General features: G+C 51.1%; 1 protein-coding gene across 1 annotated transcript in view; it reads right to left on the bottom strand.

The window, feature by feature from the left end:
* Positions 1–19737, bottom strand: part of LOC135291784 (uncharacterized) — a 72011-nt gene that overhangs the window by 1178 nt on the left and 51096 nt on the right. Inside the window, exons 24-26 of the mRNA XM_064406047.1 lie at positions 762–833; positions 602–673; positions 413–514 (exon numbers count right to left, since the gene is read on the bottom strand). Of these exons, the coding sequence (XP_064262117.1) occupies positions 413–514; positions 602–673; positions 762–833 (246 nt within the window). The remainder of the gene's footprint in view (positions 1–412; positions 515–601; positions 674–761; positions 834–19737) is intronic.

The following is a 19737-nucleotide window of genomic DNA, read 5'->3' as shown; positions in this document are numbered from 1 at the left end:
AAACATTCCTCACTGGGAATGGGGAAGGTGAGGCATCACATGTGAAAGGAATGGATAAGGATCAGAAAACACCCAGGATTTTGGGACAACCCAAGGCTGCTTCCTTCCTCAAACAGCCCCAACTTCTGATCTGCCTGGACATTAGGAAATTGCAGGGGATCTGAGGGTGGGCATGGACTGTGGCGCAATTGGGGCTGCCTGTCAGCTGATGCCAAATGCCTTCCTGCAGAGGCTGGGCAGAAGCTGCAGCCAGGCCAGGCTGGGAAACAGCCCTGCAGGGCGTGAAAGCAGCAGCGGGGCAGCGAGTCTGCCATGGATCCCTTCCCGCTGTGCCGGGCACGGCGTGTCCAGATGTGCAGCCAAAGCCCCCGGCTGCTGAGTCCCAGGGGCAGCATGAGGGAAATGCACCCACCTTGTCTTCTCTGCAGACATTCCTTCAGCATTTGCCACATGATTTCTAATGGGTCCTGGAATTTCTTGCCGGCCATGTCTTTGGTCTCTCCTGTCGTAGGACCTTAAGAGAAAGTAGTTCCATTTCCCAGGAATGGACCCCACAAAAGCAGGGCTCAGCCTGAGGGGTCAGCAGGGACACACTACTCACCCCTGCCATAGGAGCTGGGCTTTTGTGCAGCATCCAAGGTAGGAGTTGGTGAAGTCGTCCCTGCAGACACATCTGTAACACAACAGCCACAAAAGCTTCTGTCACCTGGTCCTGACCAGACAGTCAAACATTACGCCTTGTTGGGATAGTGAGAACATACCTGCAGAATGCTCGGAGGGCTTCACAACTTCAGAGCGCCAGGCTAATGAAGAATCCTTCCCAGCCTCCCAGTCTGGAAGCAAACCAAGATGAGAACTGTTTCCATTGTGTGCCAGGGCTGGCTCTGGCCCTGGGCTGGCGGCAGGGCTCCCGCTCGGGGCTGCTCCTGTGCCTTGGGCCTCTGGGCACTCAGGGCCAGCTCCGCAGCAGCTGCAGCGCCAGGGACGTTGCTGCACCAGTCCCGTTTCCCCGGGGCTCTGAACTAGCTCCAGAGACCTGGAAGCCCAGGCGCCTCCAGCTTTGGCTGCTGCCGGGCTGGGCAAGGGCAGGTCCTGGGGGAAGAGCTGCTGCCACACAGCCCCGGCCAGGGCTGAGCCCGGCACAGCAATTACCTGCTGTGCCTGTGCCCATGTCTGGCATTGCCTTCCTTCCTGCAGCTGGGGCTCGCACCGAAGATGGAGTGCTTCCTTCAAGAAATGCCAACTTCCACTGAAGCATTATGTCCATCTCTTGACAAAGGAAGGGAGACAGCTGCATCAGATGGAGCTGTTCCCCACTTGGGAGGTGGCATCAGAGGTAATATTTGTGAAATTTATGGAGCAGGAAAATGGCCAGATTACAGTGGCATGATGTGAGCACTTCCACCTCCAAACAGCCACCCTTTTCCTAATCTGCAGGGCTGGATATAGTGGGGGATCTCAGGGTGTGTTACAGTTTGGTCTGCCTGTCAGTTGATGCCAAATGCCTTCTGGCAGAGGCTGGGCAGAAGCTGCAGCCAGGCCAGGCTGGGAAACAGCCCTGCAGGGTGTGAAAGCAGCAGCGGGGCAGCGAGGCTGCCATGGATTCCTTCCCGCTGTGCCGGGCACGGCGTGTCCAGATGTGCAGCCAAAGCCCCCGGCTGCTGAGTCCCAGGGGAAGCATGAGAGAAATGCACCCACCTTCTCTTGTCTGCAGGGGTTCCTTCAGCTCTTGCCTCATCTGTTTGGAAGGTTGCAGGGACATCTTATCTGTTGTATCTTGGACTTTCCCTGTTGGAGTACCTTTGAGAAAAATATTTCGATTTCCCAGGAATGGATCCTACAAAAGCAAGGCTCAGCCTCTGAGGTCAGCAGGGACACACCACTCACCACTGTGATGGGAGCTGGGCTTGCGTATAGCATCCAAGGTAGGAGCTGGAGAAGCTGGAGAAGTCCTCCCTGTAGATACATCTGTAACACAACAGCCACAGAAGCTTCTGTCACCTGGTTCCTGCCCGCTTGTCTACAATTCTTCCTTGGTGGCACACTGAGAACATACCTGCAGGAGGCTCCAAGGGCTTCAAAACTTTATTCATCCAAGCTGATGGAGAAGCCTTCCCAGACACCTCATCTAGAACGGAGCACAGATGAGAACACTTTCCAGGCTGTGCTGGGATCCCCTTCTGCCACAGGGAACTGGGCACTGCCAGGGGGTCGGCTAAGGCCGTGGGAGCCAGATGTGAATAGACATGGCCAAAGGTGCACAGGGGCCTGGGGAGCTCTGGGCTGGCTCCTGGTCACTCTCCACACTCTTTCCCTGCCCTCAGCAACATCTCAGGGAGGGGTGGCTGGAGCAGCACAGGGCCCTGGGGCTCTCTCCCTCAGACACAGAGGAAATCCTCCCTAAAGCCCTGGGGCAGACTGCAGCAGGCAGTGCCACAGCTGTGCCTCCCTCCCTCCTACACTCCCTCCTGCCGTCCTTCTGCTGGGACACCCCCCAGATCCCAAGGGCAAACAGCCAGGCCCTCTCAGGACACACTGGAGCCTTGCTCTCCCTCTCTGTCCTTTCCCCACCGTGGGCACCCCGTGCAGTCACTGCCAGGTTTCAGGACATGTCTCCCATGGAGGGACCCCAGCAGGACTGCTCAGGACCCGAGTGCCCTGAGCCTGCTCGGGATAATTCCCCTGGGCTGTGCCGCTCTAGTCCAGGCTGTGCCCGCACTGCCAAGCAGCAGAGAGGGCAGCTCAAGCCTCAGCAGGGCTCAGGCCCAGAGGCACAGCAATTACCTCCTGTGTCTGTGCCTGGCATGGCCTCCCTTCCTGCAGCAGAGGCTGGCAGGGAACCACTGCTTCCTCTGGGAAATGCTTCCTTCTGCACAGGCTCTCCTTTCATTTCTGGAAAATGGAAAAGAGACAGCTGGATCAGATGGAAACATTCCTCACTGGGAATGGGGAAGGGGACAATTTCAGGAGGCATCACTTGTGAAAGGAATGGATAAGGATCAGAAAACACCCAGGATTTTGGGACAACCCAAGGCTGCTTCCTTCCCCAAAGAGCCCCAACATCTGATCTGCCTGGACACCAGGAAGTGCAGGGCATGTGAGGGTGGGCATGTCCGGAGGTCCAGTTTGGGCTGTCTGTCAGCTGATGCCAAATGCCTTCCTGCAGAGGCTGGGCAGAAGCTGCAGCCAGGCCAGGCTGGGAAACAGCCCTGCAGGGCGTGAAAGCAGCAGCGGGGCAGCGAGGCTGCCATGGATCCCTTCCAGCTGTGCCAGGCACGGCGTGTCCAGATGTGCAGCCAAAGTCTTCCCCAGCTGCTGAGACCCAGGGGAAGAATGAGGGAAATGCACCCACCTTGTCTTCTCTGCAGACGTTCCTTCAGCATTTGCCACATGATTACTAATGGGTCCTGGAATTTCTTGCCTGCCATGTCTTTGGTTTCTCCTGTCGGAGGACCTTAAGAGAAAGTAGTTCCATTTCCCAGGAATGGATCCCACAAAAGCGGGGCTCAGCCTGTGGGGTCAGCAGGGACACACTACTCACCCCTGCCATGGGAGCTGGGTTGGGGCCAAGCATCCAGCCCTGGAGCTTGAGAAGTCCTCCCCGCAGACACACCTGTAACTCAACAGCCACAGAAGCTTCTGCCATCTCTGCTGATCTGCACGGGCACCACTGAGCCGCAGCAGCGGTGAGGGGATCGTGCAGGGCGAGGGCACACACGTGCATGGTTCTGTGCTGGCACCTGCAGCGCTGCCTCCCTGGCCCAGCTTTGGGCTCTGAGCTGGCAGCTCTCCCAGGGGAAAGGCCTTGACCTACCCTCAGCATCTCCCAGAGCCTCAGTCCTGGATGTGGGCCCTTCACCGGCAGGTTCAGCTGCAAAGAAAGGCAGGACAGAAGAGCTCCTGTGGCACTGCAGGAGATCCTCAGGCTGCCCACAAGGCTCAGCCCCGGGGCACAGCCCTGGGCCCGGCCCCTTCCCTCTCTGCTCTTCTCTGTGACTGCACAGAGCACACGGAAGGACACACTGGCACAGCACACGGGAGGAAGATTGAAAGCTAAATGCTCCTTCCTCCCACTGACAGTGATCCTGTGGGAGCCCTCAGGCCTCCAGAAGGGAGCAGGGCAAGGTTTCCAGATTCTTTTAATCTTAAGATTTTGTTAAGGGAAATGGTTTATAAGTGAGCTTCTGTTGCACTGACCCTTATTATTCACTAAGGAAAGGCAGAATGAAAACTTGCCTCCAGCATCCTCCAGGAACTTCAAACCATCATTCATCAGGACTTCCTGAAAATCCATGTCACGATTCCAGGCTAGAAGGGAGCAGAGACCAGAACCATTTCCATGGTGTGCTGGGATCCCCTTCTGCCACAGGGAACTGGGCAATGCAGGGGTGTTGGGTAAGGCTGTGGGAGCCAGATGTGAATGGACATGGCCAAAGGTGCACAGGGGCCTGGGGAGCTCTGGGCTGGCTCCTGGTCACTCTCCAACTTCTTTGCAGGCCCTTTGCAACATCTCTGGAGGGGTGGCTGGAGTAGCCCAGGGCCCGTGGGGTCTCTCTCCCTCCCACAGAGGAAACCCTCCCAAAAGCCCTGGGCAAAACCATCCCCAGCGCTTCCCAGGGAGCCGGGAGCGCTGTGCCAGGAAAGGGCAGCCAGGCTGCCGGCTCACCTGCTCGCCGCGCTTGCAGCGGAGCAGCCTGGGCAGCCCTGGCAGGCAGGGCCACGGCCAGGAGCAGCAGGAGTAGGAGGCGCAGAGCAAGGGCCATGGTGCCTTGTCCTCCGCCAGTCCCGCAGCTCTTGCTGCCACCGCTGTCCCGACACCGCTGTCCCAACGTCAGCACCGCTGCTGCCACCGCCGCTGCTGCCGCAACAGTTGTGCTCAGGGACTGAGTGCTGGCTCCTTGTGCTGCTGTGCAACCACGGAGCTCTGGCACCTCTGGCACCTCTGTGACCTCAGGGCCTGCTGAGAGCTCAGCCTGCTGTGACCCCAGAGCCCTGCTGTGACCTCATGGCCTCAGCTCTACCCCCAGAGTGTGCGCCCGTCCGCATGAATGGACTGCCCTGATTGTAAATGTTTTGCTTCATCAAAGGGCCATTGCTTAGCAAAACCTTTCTTTTGCCTGCTGACATTGCTGGTCAGGCTGCGTCCCTCAAGATGCTCTTGATTGTTGCAGTTCAAATTTATTTTATTGATTCCATTTTAAGTGTTGTTTAAGGGCTCTGTTATCCCCCATTTTTTTTCCTGACTTGGTTCACCTGTGGGTTTTACCCTCCCTCCAAACTGTCCCTCGTGCCCTTCCCCACCCCTTGTTCCAGCTCTTTCCCTGCCTGTCAAGGCAACCCAGCCCCTTGGTTCCCAAACCTTTGGGCCAATCCCTGACTGAAACTCCCCTTTGGAATTCCCCTACTCCTGGGAGCCCCATTGGCCCTTGTGACCCATCCTCTCCACCCTCCTACCCCAACTGGCCCCAGACACTTGATGTAATCCCCTCACTCCTCTCCTGAGCATTCCCTATTGGTTCATTGTTTGCATCCACCCCATGACTTGTATGTGTACAAAACCCCTTGGGCAGTACAGCTAGGAGCTTTTCATCCTGTTCTCTACGCCTGCACTAAGGTGTTCCTTGCGGAACCTGAAGACGGGACGCCTCCTCCTTTCTCCTGTGCCTCGTCCCTGTCGTGGCTTGTGTCTGGCACTGGAGAGCAAGTGGCACTACAGGTTCTGCCTCTGGTAAATCCCCATAGCGAGGCAGTTCCCGACTCCTGCCGTAGTGCCGGAGTTCTAAGAGCTAGCCCAGGTTCCAGCACTCACTTCACTAATGTACCGAATGCCCCTTCTTCAGAGCCTGCTCTGGTGCTCTGCCATCTCACACAGCAGAGTGTGATTCACATACTGCAGCCCAGAGTTAGGTTGTTGCAACATTGAAATGGGTGTGGTTGGCAGGATGGCTGGGCATAAATCACTACAGAACTAAAGCAAATGCGTGCACGGTCCCAGGCTGGACTTGAATAGACACAGGACTTGTGGAAAGATGAGGACAAGATAGCAGAGAAAAATGGAAAAACCAGCTGAAAAGGAGGATATGCGAAAGGAGTTATTTGTGCACATTTGGGGGTATATTTTTCTTGGGTGCAAAGCAAAATGAAAAGCTCCTAAATGCCCAAAAGATGAGAACTGTGTGTGGTAAATAGATATCATTCATGCTGACAAATTTGAAAGAGTAATCAATATTAATAAAGTAATTAATATTTGGAAATAATAAAACAGTTAAAGGTGTAATGCCAAGCAAGAAAGGGAGAGGAGGGTTTATCCCTCTCCCTACAGGTCTCCTGCAGATGTTCAGAACAGGAGGAAGCAAGAGATAACTATGATTAAATTTAGTGGAAGAGAGAAGAATTTGGTTGGACACCAGGAAAATGTTGATTATATGAGATCCACTGCTTTAATGTCAGAACACAGTATTGGTTTATACTGTAGCAGCTTGGTGCGCATGTGTAATCCAAAAGGTGAACTACAGGACATGGAGGAAGAGGAGAGGCCTTCCTCAAAGAATATCCCCAAACAGTGGTACAACTTACTTAAAGAAGTGTGGAGCATGCGTGGTAAAGGTGATGATGAGGGCAGTGATACAAGTGTGATGAATTGAAAATGGGAGGAGATGGTAATGACATACAGCATAAAAAGGGGAATTTTGGCTTGACACGCTAGTACGTGAGGTGACGGGGGTCCAAAAGCCCTGCACTCCGTACCCCACGCATACCCCGCATGGTTATTTTTGCTTATACGCTATTATCAGGACCAAATTATTCGTTACTTCCAGCAAATGATACTGTCAATATTTTGAATGTATTCAATTGTATATATATTAAGCTACATAATTCAAATTGCTGTTTCGTTTCATTTTGTTTGGTTGTTTTTGTGGCTTCTTTTAAAATTGGATAATTGGGCAAATATAACATGTGGAATGTCCTCCACAGCAGAGTGTCAGACCTCTGGATCTTTTTAAACAGTTTTATCAAGGTGGAACTGTGGCAGCTTCAGCTGGTGCCTCTGGAGGACCTTGAACAAAGAAGCCCTGAGCTTTTCTACCCTCCCAGGTGAAGTGTGATAGTCTGGGGTCTTGCTGCTGTGTCCGAGTGCCGGGCCACTGGCTGGCACCACAGGTCCCCAGACCCTCTGCTGAGGCATCCCTCTCCTAGAGTCACGTTTACTCTGTCACATTTGGCTTTTCTCTCTGATCCACCGCCAGGACCAAAGATCACACGGTCGTGAGGATGTAAAAATGCCTGTTCCTTCTGTAACATTGCTGTTGTGTGACAGCCGTGCAGGCAGAGCAGGCAGCTGTAGGGACACTGACTCATTTCCCTGGTGCCAGCCGTGCTGCATCCATCGAGCTGCTGGGTGTTGGTGCTCGCTGGGACGTGGCCCGGCCCGGCACCACGGGAATTAGGAAGGGTCTTGAAGGAATCCCCACACGTTAAAGCAGACGATTTAGCCTGGGATTTTAAGTTGTTTCTCAGTTAACCTTGTAAAAGGCCAGAACAAGTCTCCTATGAATTCTGTCCCTGTCAAGTTCAGTTCCGCCGCGAAAGCCCCTCAGCATTCTCAGGGCAGTGGCAGGAGCCGGGTGCTGGCCCGGAGCCCCGCTGGCCGGGGAGAGCACGGCCCAGAGCGAGCCCCTGCTGCCCGGGATGGCCACAGGCCCGGGGGAGCCGGGCGGGCAACGCCAGGGACCTGTCCAGGGCTCCTGGGGCTCCTCTGGCATCTGTTCCGTCCCCTCAGGCGCTGAGCGGTGCCCGTCCCACGGGGCTGTCTGTGCCCGGCCCCAAAAGAGGCAGGGCCGGGGCTGTGGCCCCTGGGCTGGTGGTGCCGACTGCCCGGCGCTCAGCACCGCCCATGCCGTGCCGGTGCAGCGTGACCCGGCGGGGCAGCTCCGCCTCGGCGCCTCGCCACCGCCATCCCGGCACGGCGGCTGGCCCTGGGCCGTGGCAGCCCCGAGCTGCACGGGCCCGGGAGGGACTGCCGGAGGTCCCCGTCCCCTGCGTGCCTCAGCAGACACTCCAGCCCCACTGTGTACAGCAGGAGGAACACAAAGCACCTGCACGCTTACGAGAGTCCACAGCCCATTCTACATGTGAAATGAGACCCCAGGACCCCGACATGTGCCTCAGGAGACATCCCAGCACCCTGCACACCTTGGGAGAGATCCCAAACCCTCTACATGCCTCACACAGGATTCCAAATCCCTTGCATGACTTGAAGTGGACCCCATTGCCCTCCCTGCCTCAGAGGAAACCTAAAATATCCCTGGGTGTGTCACAAGGGGCCCCACCCCGTCGTGCACCTTACGGGGGACTCCAAAGCCCCCACGTGCCCTACAGGGAAGTCCAGGCCAGCTATGCCGAGTGTTTTGACCTGGAAATCAAGTCTGGTTGCACCTGGGTTGTTGTGTCTCTGGGGCTGATCACCAGCCCTGTCGGACCCTGAGGCTACACAGCCCTTCCCTTCCCTTCCCTTCCCTTCCCTTCCCTTCCCTTCCCTTCCCTTCCCTTCCCTTCCCTTCCCTTCCCTTCCCTTCCCTTCCCTTCCCTTCCCTTCCCTTCCCTTCCCTTCCCTTCCCTTCCCTTCCCTTCCCTTCCCTTCCCTTCCCTTCCCTTCCCTTCCCTTCCCTTCCCTTCCCTTCCCTTCCCTTCCCTTCCCTTCCCTTCCCTTCCCTTCCCTTCCCTTCCCTTCCCTTCCCTTCCCTTCCCTTCCCTTCCCTTCCCTTCCCTTCCCACTGCTGGTCACAGTGAAGCCATATGCAGAATAAATAGACTCCACTGTCGCCCTGGTTTTTAATGTTCTGTCCTGGATTAGGGTCACTCTGGGAGAAAACCTCCAAAGGGGCCCCCCAGAAAGCAACCCCACATGGCCCCTTCCCCCCAGCAGTTCGGGTAGGATTCCTTGCAGAGAAGTGGAAAGAACCTGTTTATTTGACAGGCAAAACACCCCCAGCACACAAAATGAACAATACCAGATGACAATGCTTTCACCCATCTGAAAAGGATGACAAATTCAGAAAGTCTTTCCTGGCAGTGGTGGCTTTGTTGTCGCTCCCTCCGGTGCTGGGGATAGCTGCTGCAGGCCACAGGATGCAAACTCTCGGTGTTTCCCAGGTCCCAGTCTGGAGCAGGTGTGAGTGGTTTCAAAAAGGGAAAGGAAAAACAGTCCAGGGAAAAATCTGGACTGCTTAGCTAAACTGACTATCAAGCAGAAGCCAAAAAGCAAAAGCAAAGCAGGAGCACAGCAGAAGCAAGAGCAAAGCAAGCAACAGCAAGCAAAGCAAAAAGCAAAAGCTGCATTATGAACTGAGCTGTCTGTGTGTCCTGCCAGCCGTGGGGGAGCAGGCTGATAACAAACCAAAACAAACCTTGCTCTTCAGGGCCAGTCGTGAAGGCACAGTACGTAATATCCAGCATTAACAGAACACACGATTGGGGATGCAAGCATCATAACCTCACCCTAGGACAAGTTTTTCTAAACCTTCTGATGTTTACATTCTTGTAACAAACTTTCTCACACACGTTATGCAAATAACGTATTGTTATGCATTCTTTTCTGCAGGAGGAGAAATTTGATGGACTGTTGGTTTGTCCAGTGTCATTGGAGAAGTGGCACTTTCACCCTCCAATCCACTGTCACTTTTGGAAATCTGTAAATGTTGGAGTCAGAAATTCAACTGCCCCCTTTTTTACCTTGGAGAGATGCGTGTCTGCGTTGTTACATTTCATGTCCTGTAGCGCCACTCCACAAACTGATGTAGTTATGAAGTGGGGATGCGTGTCAGGGCCTGGCACAGGTGAGATGGCTCTTGTGAAAACTTGTGCCCCGAGCCCTGGTCCGAGCCACATCTTTGTTCACAAACCTGTTCCATATGCAATGCATTACACAATCTCTTCATGCACATTCAACCCCTGGCCCCGCCTGTCCTCCCCTCCCATGGCGATGAGATCCACGCCCTTCTGGGCACGCGTTGTTTCCTGTGGTGGTCACACTGGGGTCTTTGGTGGTCTCTGAGGCCGAAGGCTGTGGTCTTGGTCATGACTGAACTTTTGAACTTTTCTCCTTTGTGCGTGCACTGTGGTCCCCTGGTGCTTATCTGAGTACGTCTGTTGGTTTGGATCAGCTTGGAGACAGAGGAGCTCCTTAGTCTAGGCTTCCTGCATTCCCTGGTCTTCTCCTGGTGTTATGAGTAAAAAAGTTATCTGTAGCTATGATATTTTATTAAAAATCCTTTCCTAGGATTTTTCCCCTCCTGAGGAGCTGAGGGCCTCAGGAAAGAAATGTAAACAATAACTATCTGCTGCTGTGGAATGCAAGAGGTGCATCTTCCATTGGTCCATGTGGATTGGTTTCACTTGATGACCAATCACAGCCAACTGTGTTGAGCCTGTGAGCAGTCACAAGATTTTTGTTATGCATTCCATTCTATTCTTCTTCTTTGTAGCCTTCTGGTCATTTTTTCCTCTCTGTTCTTTTAGTATAGTTTTAATGTAGTATTTTAATAGAATATATAATAAATCAGCCTTCTGAAATGGAGTCAAGCCTCGTGTCTCCACACCTGGGGTGTTCGCCCCAACAAATTATCCATTTTTTTTAAGGCTGCAAAGTTAAACCGGTTGGGCCAGTTGTTGAGAGTTGAAGGGTTGACTATTTGTTGTTGATAGCTTCATGTTGCAATCACCTCTTGTTAATAGTTTTTCTTCAATTACCTGTTAATGGTTAGAAATCAAGCGCAGTTGTCCCCCTGCTGCTTCCCAGGAGCCTGCAGGTAGCAGGAGGAGGTGACATCAGAGCTAGTATGCAGATGAGAATGCATTTCACCAAATTTTGCAATTTTCCAGGAAAAAAACCCCTAAAACCAAGAAGCCAACATGGAATTATGAAACCTAAGTAAGGTCTAAAGGTGAGGAACTTAATCCAGTACCTGCTAAGATCCTTTTTACTCCTCACCCTAACCTGAAAGGATGTCAGCTAGGAAGAGGACCTGGAATGTTAGACCAAAAAAGCGGAATTCCCACTACTCCCTCGAGGACGGAAGCCCCAGCTCTGCCTGCATACCAGCGGGCACAGCTGCATCATCCTCCTCCTCCGTGCCACTCCTGGGAGCAGCGGGAGTGCGGGCGACCTGTCGTTTCTCCCCAACCTGAGCTGAATTTTTTAAATAAAGGCATTAAAAAGGAGAAAGATCTCCTGCCCTATTTATTATGCTAGGGTCTCGTCCAGGAGATCCACACCTGAAGAGGACACCAGGACTGGGACGGCCGCCCGCCCTGGACCTGCAGGACAGCTGGCTCTCAGGATCAGAGACGATCGGCTTGGGACAGTGACAGGGAGCAGCGCCGGACTGGTGAGAGTATCCGGCGGCAGGAGAGGGAGGCGAGCGAGTGTGTGTGAGTGAGACGAGGGCCGGCAGCTCGGGCCCTCGAAGCGAGTGAGGACCCCTCAGTACCGCGGTTCCGCACCCCCGCCAGGGGGCCGGCCGGGAACAGGGGGAAGCGAGTGGAATTGGTGATTGAGGCGCCTCCAAAGGGGTAAAGAGGACCCCCCTCGGGGCATGGGGAGGAAATAGTATGTGAGTGGCACGCATCCCAAAAGCCCTGATACAGGTCCTAATGAAAGAAGTTACGCAATTTAGAAAATCAGGCAGTTTTGTTATTAAGTCCTGACGACGGAAGTCAAAGCACAAGGTCTGGCAGAGGAAGCCTATCCCGAGTTTTTTAAAGCTCTGGTAATGTAAGTCCTGACAGGGGGAAGTCAGGCAAACTAAAAATCAGGCCATACTTTTGTTTTAAGTCCTGACAAGGGACGTCAGGCAAATTCAGAAGTCCTGAGTAGGATTTGGGCAAGTCCAAAAGTCCTGTAGGCAAACGAAGTCCTGACGAAAGGAGGTCAGGCAAACTCAGCCTCAGAGGCCAGGGTCTTGAGGTTTTTTTTGTTGAGTCTTGGCAAAGGAGGCCGAGGTCTCAACAAAGTCCTGACGAAAAGGGTCAGGCATATTGGAGTTTCGGCAGAGGAGGCTGGGACTTCACAAATAGGATTTACTTTTGAGCTGCCTGTCAGTAGCAGAAGCACCTTTGTAATTTTTGAGGCCCGAAAAAATGGAAGGGTGTAATAGTAAGGAAAGTGGCCAGAGACTGGGGAATATAACTCCCCATATTCCCCTAGGTGAACTGTTAGAGAGATGGGACTCTATAGAGGCCACAGAGGGCTTAGATAAATTTAAGATGATTCACTACTGTTCAGAAGCGTGGCCAGAATTGGATGTGCAAGGTGGATGGCTCTGGTGTGGGACAAAAGACAAGTGGATGTGTCAACAGCTGAGTCAGTGTGTGACAGCTCGAGAGGATACTGATCCCCAGCAATTATTATATGTAGCTTGTTGGTTAAAGAGTGCTTTCGAGGATGAAGGAGTGCGAATTTGTAAGGTGCAGAGGAAAAAGAGGGGAATGAAGGAGGGGATGCTGGAATTAAAGAGATTAGTAAAAGGTGGCACCCCCTGGACTACTTGCCTCCTGATGCCCCTCCACCTTAGAACCCTCTCCTTCGGGCACCTCAAATAGCAGATCCGTCTCTTCCCCCGGCGGCCATGGGGGCCATTCCCTCACCACCCCCTTCGACTCCTTTAGCTGCTTCTGCACCCCCACTAGTGCCTCCTTCAGCTGCTGCACGCTCCACCCCTTCTCCAGCTCCACTTAACATGCACTCAAGCTCTTCTCCCCCTCCTACTGCTGTCCCTCCACCTCCTCCTAACTGGGAGACAAATGCCTCCTTACCTGGTAACCCCTTATCACCAGATACAGCTGTTGGCCTACAGCAGGTCCAGGTTAATGCTAATACCCCTCAAATGAGTAATTTTGTGTCTGAAGATGGGCCACACTGCGGTACCCGATCCATGACCTCCAAGGTAGAGAGACTTTTTCCCCTTAGAGAAGTTCCTATGGGAGGAGTAGCAGGAGGTGTTGGTTTTGTGAATGCTCCTCTAACTGCTTCTGAGGTGAGAGGATTCAAGAGGGAGTTAGGGAATTTAGTTGAAGACCCTGTGGGTATTGCAAACCAAGTGGATCAATTCTTAGGTCTAAATATCTGCACTTGGGGGAAATGAATTCCATTCTAAATATATTATTTTCCCCAGAAGAGTTCCGAATTATTAGAGGTGCTAGCATAAGAATTTGGGACAAAGATAATCATCCAGGGCCCCAAGTGCCATCAGGTGCAGAAAAATTGCCACTAGTGGATCCCAATTGGAACCCTAATCAGGAGGAAGGAAGCAAGGAAGGCCATGATAGAGTACAGGTCTTTGATAATCAGGGGGAATCAGAGAATCAGTTCCCAATGCAACTAATACAAAATTAGCATTCAAGAGTGCACAAGAGAAGGATGAAACTCCTGCTACTTGGCTTAATTGCCTAAAGCAGAACTTCCAGTTGTACTCCAGAACAGACCCGGACACCAAGGAGGGTCAGGTGCTACTAAAGGTCCAATTTCTTACTACATCTTGGCCTGATAAACAGAGAAAACTGGAAAAGATTGAAGATTGGCCAGAGAAGGACATTAATGAGTTATTGAAAGAAGCATTGAAGGTATATTTAAGGAGGCAAGAAGAAAAAGCAAAGGCCAGGGCTAGTATCATGGTCGCTATAGCTAGAGGAAATGTGGGGGGCAAGCAACTCTATCCTACAATCCAAGGTAACAAAAGAGTGGGAGAGTCCACCACCAGGAGCAGGCAAGGAAACGCCAGTACCGTCAGGGACAGGAGGAATGGAGAGGCCTCAAGCCCCTTTGAGCGAAAGGCGCTGCTGGTACTGTGGAGCAACTGGACCCCCAAAACTGTTCAGCCTAAAGTTGTGAAACCGTGGCTAGCTGATCAGGAGAGCAAAGGAAGCAGCTTTAGAACCAGGGGATCCGGTAGAAGTTTTTAAAGCAGAAACCATGCCTGAGGAGGGAGGAAGATAAGAACCTATATTTAGTAAAAAAAAAAGTAAAGGCTATAAAAGATTTAAAGTTGCACCAAGGGCAGCGAGGGGAGTGGTTAAGATCAGATGGACGGGTGTTTCTAAACAAAGCACTTGCTGGGACAGTGCTAACAGGACCACATAATTTAAGTCACTGAGGAGTCCAAGGACTATGTGATCATTTCCTAAGAAATAACTTGTGCATAAGTGTATATGACCTAGCAAAAGCAATTAGAAAAGGCTGTTTAATTTGCCAAAAAGTGAACCAGAAGGTTATGAAAAAGGTAGCAGCTGGAGGGAGGGAATTGACTCTCAGGCCTTTCCAGAGCATAGAGATGGATTTCACTAAGATGCCCCCAGAGTAAGGATAGAAGCATCTACTGGTTATAGTAGATCATCTCACCCATTGGGTAGAAGCCTTCCCGACAAAAAAGGAAACAGCCCAGGTTGTGGCAAGGGTAATCTTGGAGAACATCATCCCCAGATATGGAATGGTGAATACCATAGACTCAGACCGAGGTCCACATTTTGTGGCCCAAACATTGCAAAATATAATTGAAGTTTTAGGAATAAAATGGAGATTACATACTCCGTGGCACCCCCAGAGTTCTGGGAGGATGGAACGGATGAACAAAACTCTCAAAAATTAGTATTAACTAAACTGATCGAAGAAACAAAAATGAATTGGCTAAAGTGTTTGCCCCTAATGCTTTTGCGCATCAGAACAAGACCCCGGTCTGATATAGGGATTTCACCCTATGAAATGATGCTTGGACTGCCATTCTTGTTAACACCCTGTAGCACAGGAGACTATTTGGAAGAAGAAGCAGCTACCAGAAAATATTTAGAAGTCATTGGAAGAACCCTGGAAGGACTTAGAAAAAGAGGATACCTCCCCCAAACCTCCCCTCTTGACAGAAAAGCACGTAACATTAACCCAGGAGATTGGGTTTTGAAATAATCCTGCAATAGTAGACCATTAATGCCTAAATTTGAAGGCCCCTTTCAGGTACTCCTCATCGCTAATTCAGCTGTGCGGACCAGAGAAAAGGGTTGGACCCACATCACGAGAATTAAAGGACCAGTCCCACCCGCCAGCATTGGACAAGATTGGTCAGTGTTTCCCTCTGGTATTGGATCAGATTCCACACCACCCTCACCCCCTAACTCAGGACAGGATTCAGCCACATCAGGAGTTAATTCAGCTGAGTATACCATTGTAAAAGGACCAAAAGACTTAAAGTTGACACTCAAAAGGAAGAGCCAAAAAGACTGATGAACTGCATAAGAAAAGAGTTTAGAATCATAACATATCCTAAAGTGTTTTAAGAGATTTGTAAAAGTTAAAAATTGTTAATAGGTAATTCTGGTGAAGTCCTCCCAACTTAGTACCAAAGACTGAGGGTTAATCTTCTGCAGAGTACTCCCCTAAGAGAGACCAAATCAGTAAGGACAGATCAAGAGAGGTTTAACCAGGGAAGCAAATAGAAGAGACTCTAAAGAGCTTGGGAACTTCTCCTTAGTAAAATCCCCAAGAAGCAAGGCCGGGTGGGCAGGCTGTGCAAGATGACCCATACCGGACTCTTGGGAAGGGTAGTAATAATGGCTTTCATTGCTAGTGGTGCTCTGGGGAGCCCAAGAGAGCCATGCAGTGAGTACTACCAACCCCTCTGTGAGGAAGAAGAAGTAAGTTCTTTGTTGAGAGTCCACACCAATTACAAGCCGTAATTGTGTTAACCTCTCCCAGTTGATCTTTTATCAAGAGAATGAGAAAATCTATTGGATGGCCCGGAACACCGCCACCTTTAGGCAGCAACTCCTGGCAGAGCACCCTGTAGAAGAGGCCTGGTGGTACTTTGAACATGATGCTACTGAAGCAAGCCTGGTAAATCTGGTCAGAGGAAAAGAAATAGTAAAAGCAAGAAGAGAACAAGACCATTTAGCAACACCCCCAAGTAAAAATCTAATAAGAGAAGAATGTATGTTAAGGAAAGGAAGGGGTACAGTACGCCAGTAGGAAGAATGGCTTGTAAAAGGTATTTAGCAGTAAAAGACTCTGCTACGCGGTGGATCCCAAGAGATCCAAATAGAATTTGGCCTGTTAAGAAAAAAGAGAACAAGTGCATTTACAATAAAACATATAGACTTTATGAGTATGATAAAAAAGAGATAAACCTCTTTTGGAGAATGAAAGAAATTTCTAAATATTGGGAGGGCCCAACAGAAACTAATCATACATTTCGGGAGACCCCTAAACACCTGTTTTGGATCTATGCTACTACAGCATCCACTAAATTGCCAAGAGACTGGTCTGGCAGTTGCATCATTAGGATTATAAAACAAGCTTTCTTTATATTACCCAAAGAATCTGGATCAAGTTGAACAGTTCCTATATACAGCGATTTAAGAAAAACCAAATGGAAGAAGCAATATATAGTAAACAAAATTAGGAAGCTACAAGCAGTATTAGAGATAATATCTAATCAGACCGCATTAGCTCTTAATCATATTAATGACCAACTCACCTAAACCAAGACAGTAATTTATCAAATCAAATTAGTTGTAGCAGTCGTTTGAAGCATCTTAAACGAAATAAGAAAACTAGCATATGTAAGAAATCAAGAAAGGACTCCTGCACTGGATTCCACTTGTGGGATAACCCATGGACTTTCAAAAGAGGTTGGAAAACTAAAGCCTTCTTCACAGTGTGTACACATGTTAGTTTGCTCTTCTTATTTCCCTGCTTATTTAAAATAGTGACATCTGCCGTACAGAATAACCTACGGATCTCTAAAGAAATTAACCTGAAAAAAAACAAAAAAAGGAATGAAATTGAGTAACTATGATCACCAAAGTGCTCAGGAATTTTATAATCAATATAAAAATTATAAGAAATTCTATGCTAATGAGCCAAAAATTGCAAGTTGATGCAAGCTTAAGCTTCAGCCTGATCAAAGAAAAAAAGGGGGGACTGTTATGTGTAAAAAAGTTGTCCTTTTTTTTTAAGGCTGCAAAGTTAAACAGGTAGGGCCAGTTGTTGTGAGTTGAAGTTTTGACTGTTTCTTGTTGGTAGCTTCACATTGCAATCACCTCTTGTTAATAGTTTTTCTTCAATTACCTGTTAATGGTTAGAAATCAAGCGCAATTGTCCCCCTGCTGATTCACCTGAGCCTGCAGGTAGCAGGGTGGGGGGGATGACACCAGAGCTAGTATGCAGATGAGAATGCATTTCACCAAATTTTGCAATTTTCCAGGAAAAAAACCCTGAAAACAATGAGCCAACATGGAACTAAGAAACCTAAGTAATGTCCAAAGGTGAGGAACTTAATCCAGTATCTGCTAAGATCCTTTTTACTTTTCACCCTAACCTGAAAGGATGTCAGCTAGGAAGAGGACCTGGAATGTTAGACCAAAAAAGTGGAATTCCCACTACTCCCTCGAGGACGGAAGCCCCAGCTCTGCCTGCATACCAGCGGGCACAGCTGCATCATCCTCCTCCTCCGTGCCACTCCTGGGAGCAGTGGGGTGCGGGTGACCTGTCGTTTCTCCCCAACCTGAGCTGAATGTTTTTAATAAAGGCATTAAAAAGGAGAAAGATCTCCTGCCCTATTTATTACGCTGGTATTGTCCTTCATAGCAAGAAGCTTCAGAAATTTGCATTTTCCTATGCCCTTTGTACCATGGCAGAGGTTTCTTAAGTAAAAGGTTAAAATTCAACACATAATTCTACAATTTAAAATTTAAATGCTTAGTCCATATTGCTAACTTAATTGAACCCCCCAAAACCTCCATTTCAACAGCAGCCCCTGCCTGGCTTCTGCCTGCCCACACCGTGGGCATCCACGGCTCCTCCTGGGCATGGAGCTCAGTCAGTGCTGGTGCTGGGTGGCTTTGCTGCTGCTGCCACCTGGACACTGGGGTGACCGCTTGTCCTGGGTTGCAGTGTAAAGATGTATTCTAATGCCATCCTGAAGAGCTGCTGAAACCAGGAGGGGCATTGTTTCTTCCTTATCTCCTGTTAATGGGCCCATCAATGTCTTGCCACATGACTCAGAGATAACTCCCTCCCAGAGCCATTTCTGTTTCATGGCTAATCAAGGACCCACAGCATGAGGCAGAATGATATCAGCCCACTGTGAGATGCTCTGCCCATGGGGGAGGAGCTAAGCATCCCCAGCTGGATATAATCTGGGTTTTGGGACACAACAAGCAGTCTCTCCACTGGATTCCCAGAGGAACCGCCGCCCTTACCCACTGCTTTTCCAGAGGATGAGAGCTACCAGATTGTTTTGACAGGATCACCACTTCCACAAGTCCATTTCATCTGGACTGCTACCACCATCCTAACTAGCAGGGTGTCAGGCTGTATTCTGACCCTGTCAGTGGTTTTTCTTTTGTATTATTGCATGTATTTTAGTTTTTTTTCCCGTTTCCTAATAAATTGTATTTCTGACTTGGAGCCTCTCACTGGTTTTGCTTTCAAACTAGGACACAAATCCATCTCTTTATTTCAACACAGGAATGGGCCATTGCCTACCCTGCAAGCGGGAGTTGGAGGGGGGGGGAGGGTGGGGTGGGGTGGGGTGTCACCTTCAGTATTGCCTAGAGGGCAAGGCCAGGGGGCTCAGGGGCAGGGGAAGGGATGTGTTGGTCTGAGGAGGTGCTGGAAGGTGCTGGGCTGGTCCTGGGGTCCCTAGCGGAACTCGGGTTGGCTGGGATGGGACAGACTGAGATAAAAAAAGGAATGAAGGCAGCTTGGGGAGGCCAATGGGGAGAGCAGGTGGCAGTGGGATCTACGGGGCAATAAGAGGCTTCCTTGTCGACGGTTGTTCTGGGGTCCTCTTCACAGAACACTTGAGAGGGCTGTCCAGGCCGTTACTGCTGCTGGAGAAGCTGCTCACGCTGTCGGTGTGAGGTGCAGCCACTGTCTTCCAACTCCTGTCCCAAGGCGCTCCTGTGCAGAGAGGAGGTGGCTGAGGCCCCAGCTGCCAGTGGCACACAGGCACCCTTGTGCACAGCAGAGCCCAGAGCTGGCAAGGCTCCCCAGCACGGCTGGAGCTGCTGGCACAGCTGGGCCCAGCTGGACAGCTGCCCCTCAAGGCCCCGGCCAGCAGGGCACGGCTCTGGGCAGGCTCCCTGGCCAGGAGCGGGCCCCAGAGCGCCTCTGCCTTTCAAGAGCAAACTCGGCCCTGCTCTTTCTCCTCCCCACCTCCCTCTGCCTCTGCCCCGTGCCCCTGGGGCTGCTCTTGGCCAGGCAGACTCAGTGGGAGCCAGCTCTGGCTGCAGCCCCAGCGGGCCCCCCAGGACAAGGCCCAGCAATTGAGAGGCCAATGGAAGCACTGGGCAGCAGCAGAACCCTCAGCAGAGTTATTTGGACATCATGGACTGGCCACAACCCCACTGCAGTCTCAATGGGAATGTTCCCTGACCACGTTAGACTTTCAAAAGAAGCTGTTTGAGGGGGAGAGCAACAAAACACTCACTGTTTTCTATTCCAGGAATACCCGATTCCAAAGCAGCCCAACATGAAGACAAGCTCCAAAGAAAGCACGCCTCCCAGTAACCCTAGCCAGCAGACTGTTCCCTGACAGAAACCCCTTCCGAGGCCATCCTGGGCATCGGTAACAGGTCTTGTGGTGCCGGCTGCATCTGTGGGAGCGATGGGGAGCGTGAGCCCGTGCTGTGCTGCACTGCTGAGCTGGCAGCACGGTGGATACGGGCAGGACGTTCTCTGTTTCCCCCAGA

This window comes from Passer domesticus, unplaced genomic scaffold (genome assembly GCF_036417665.1).
Source record: "Passer domesticus isolate bPasDom1 unplaced genomic scaffold, bPasDom1.hap1 HAP1_SCAFFOLD_117, whole genome shotgun sequence".
Lineage (NCBI taxonomy): Eukaryota > Metazoa > Chordata > Aves > Passeriformes > Passeridae > Passer > Passer domesticus.
The sequence above is the reverse complement of the archived record's forward strand: the minus strand, read 5'-3'. Positions and strand labels throughout refer to the sequence as shown.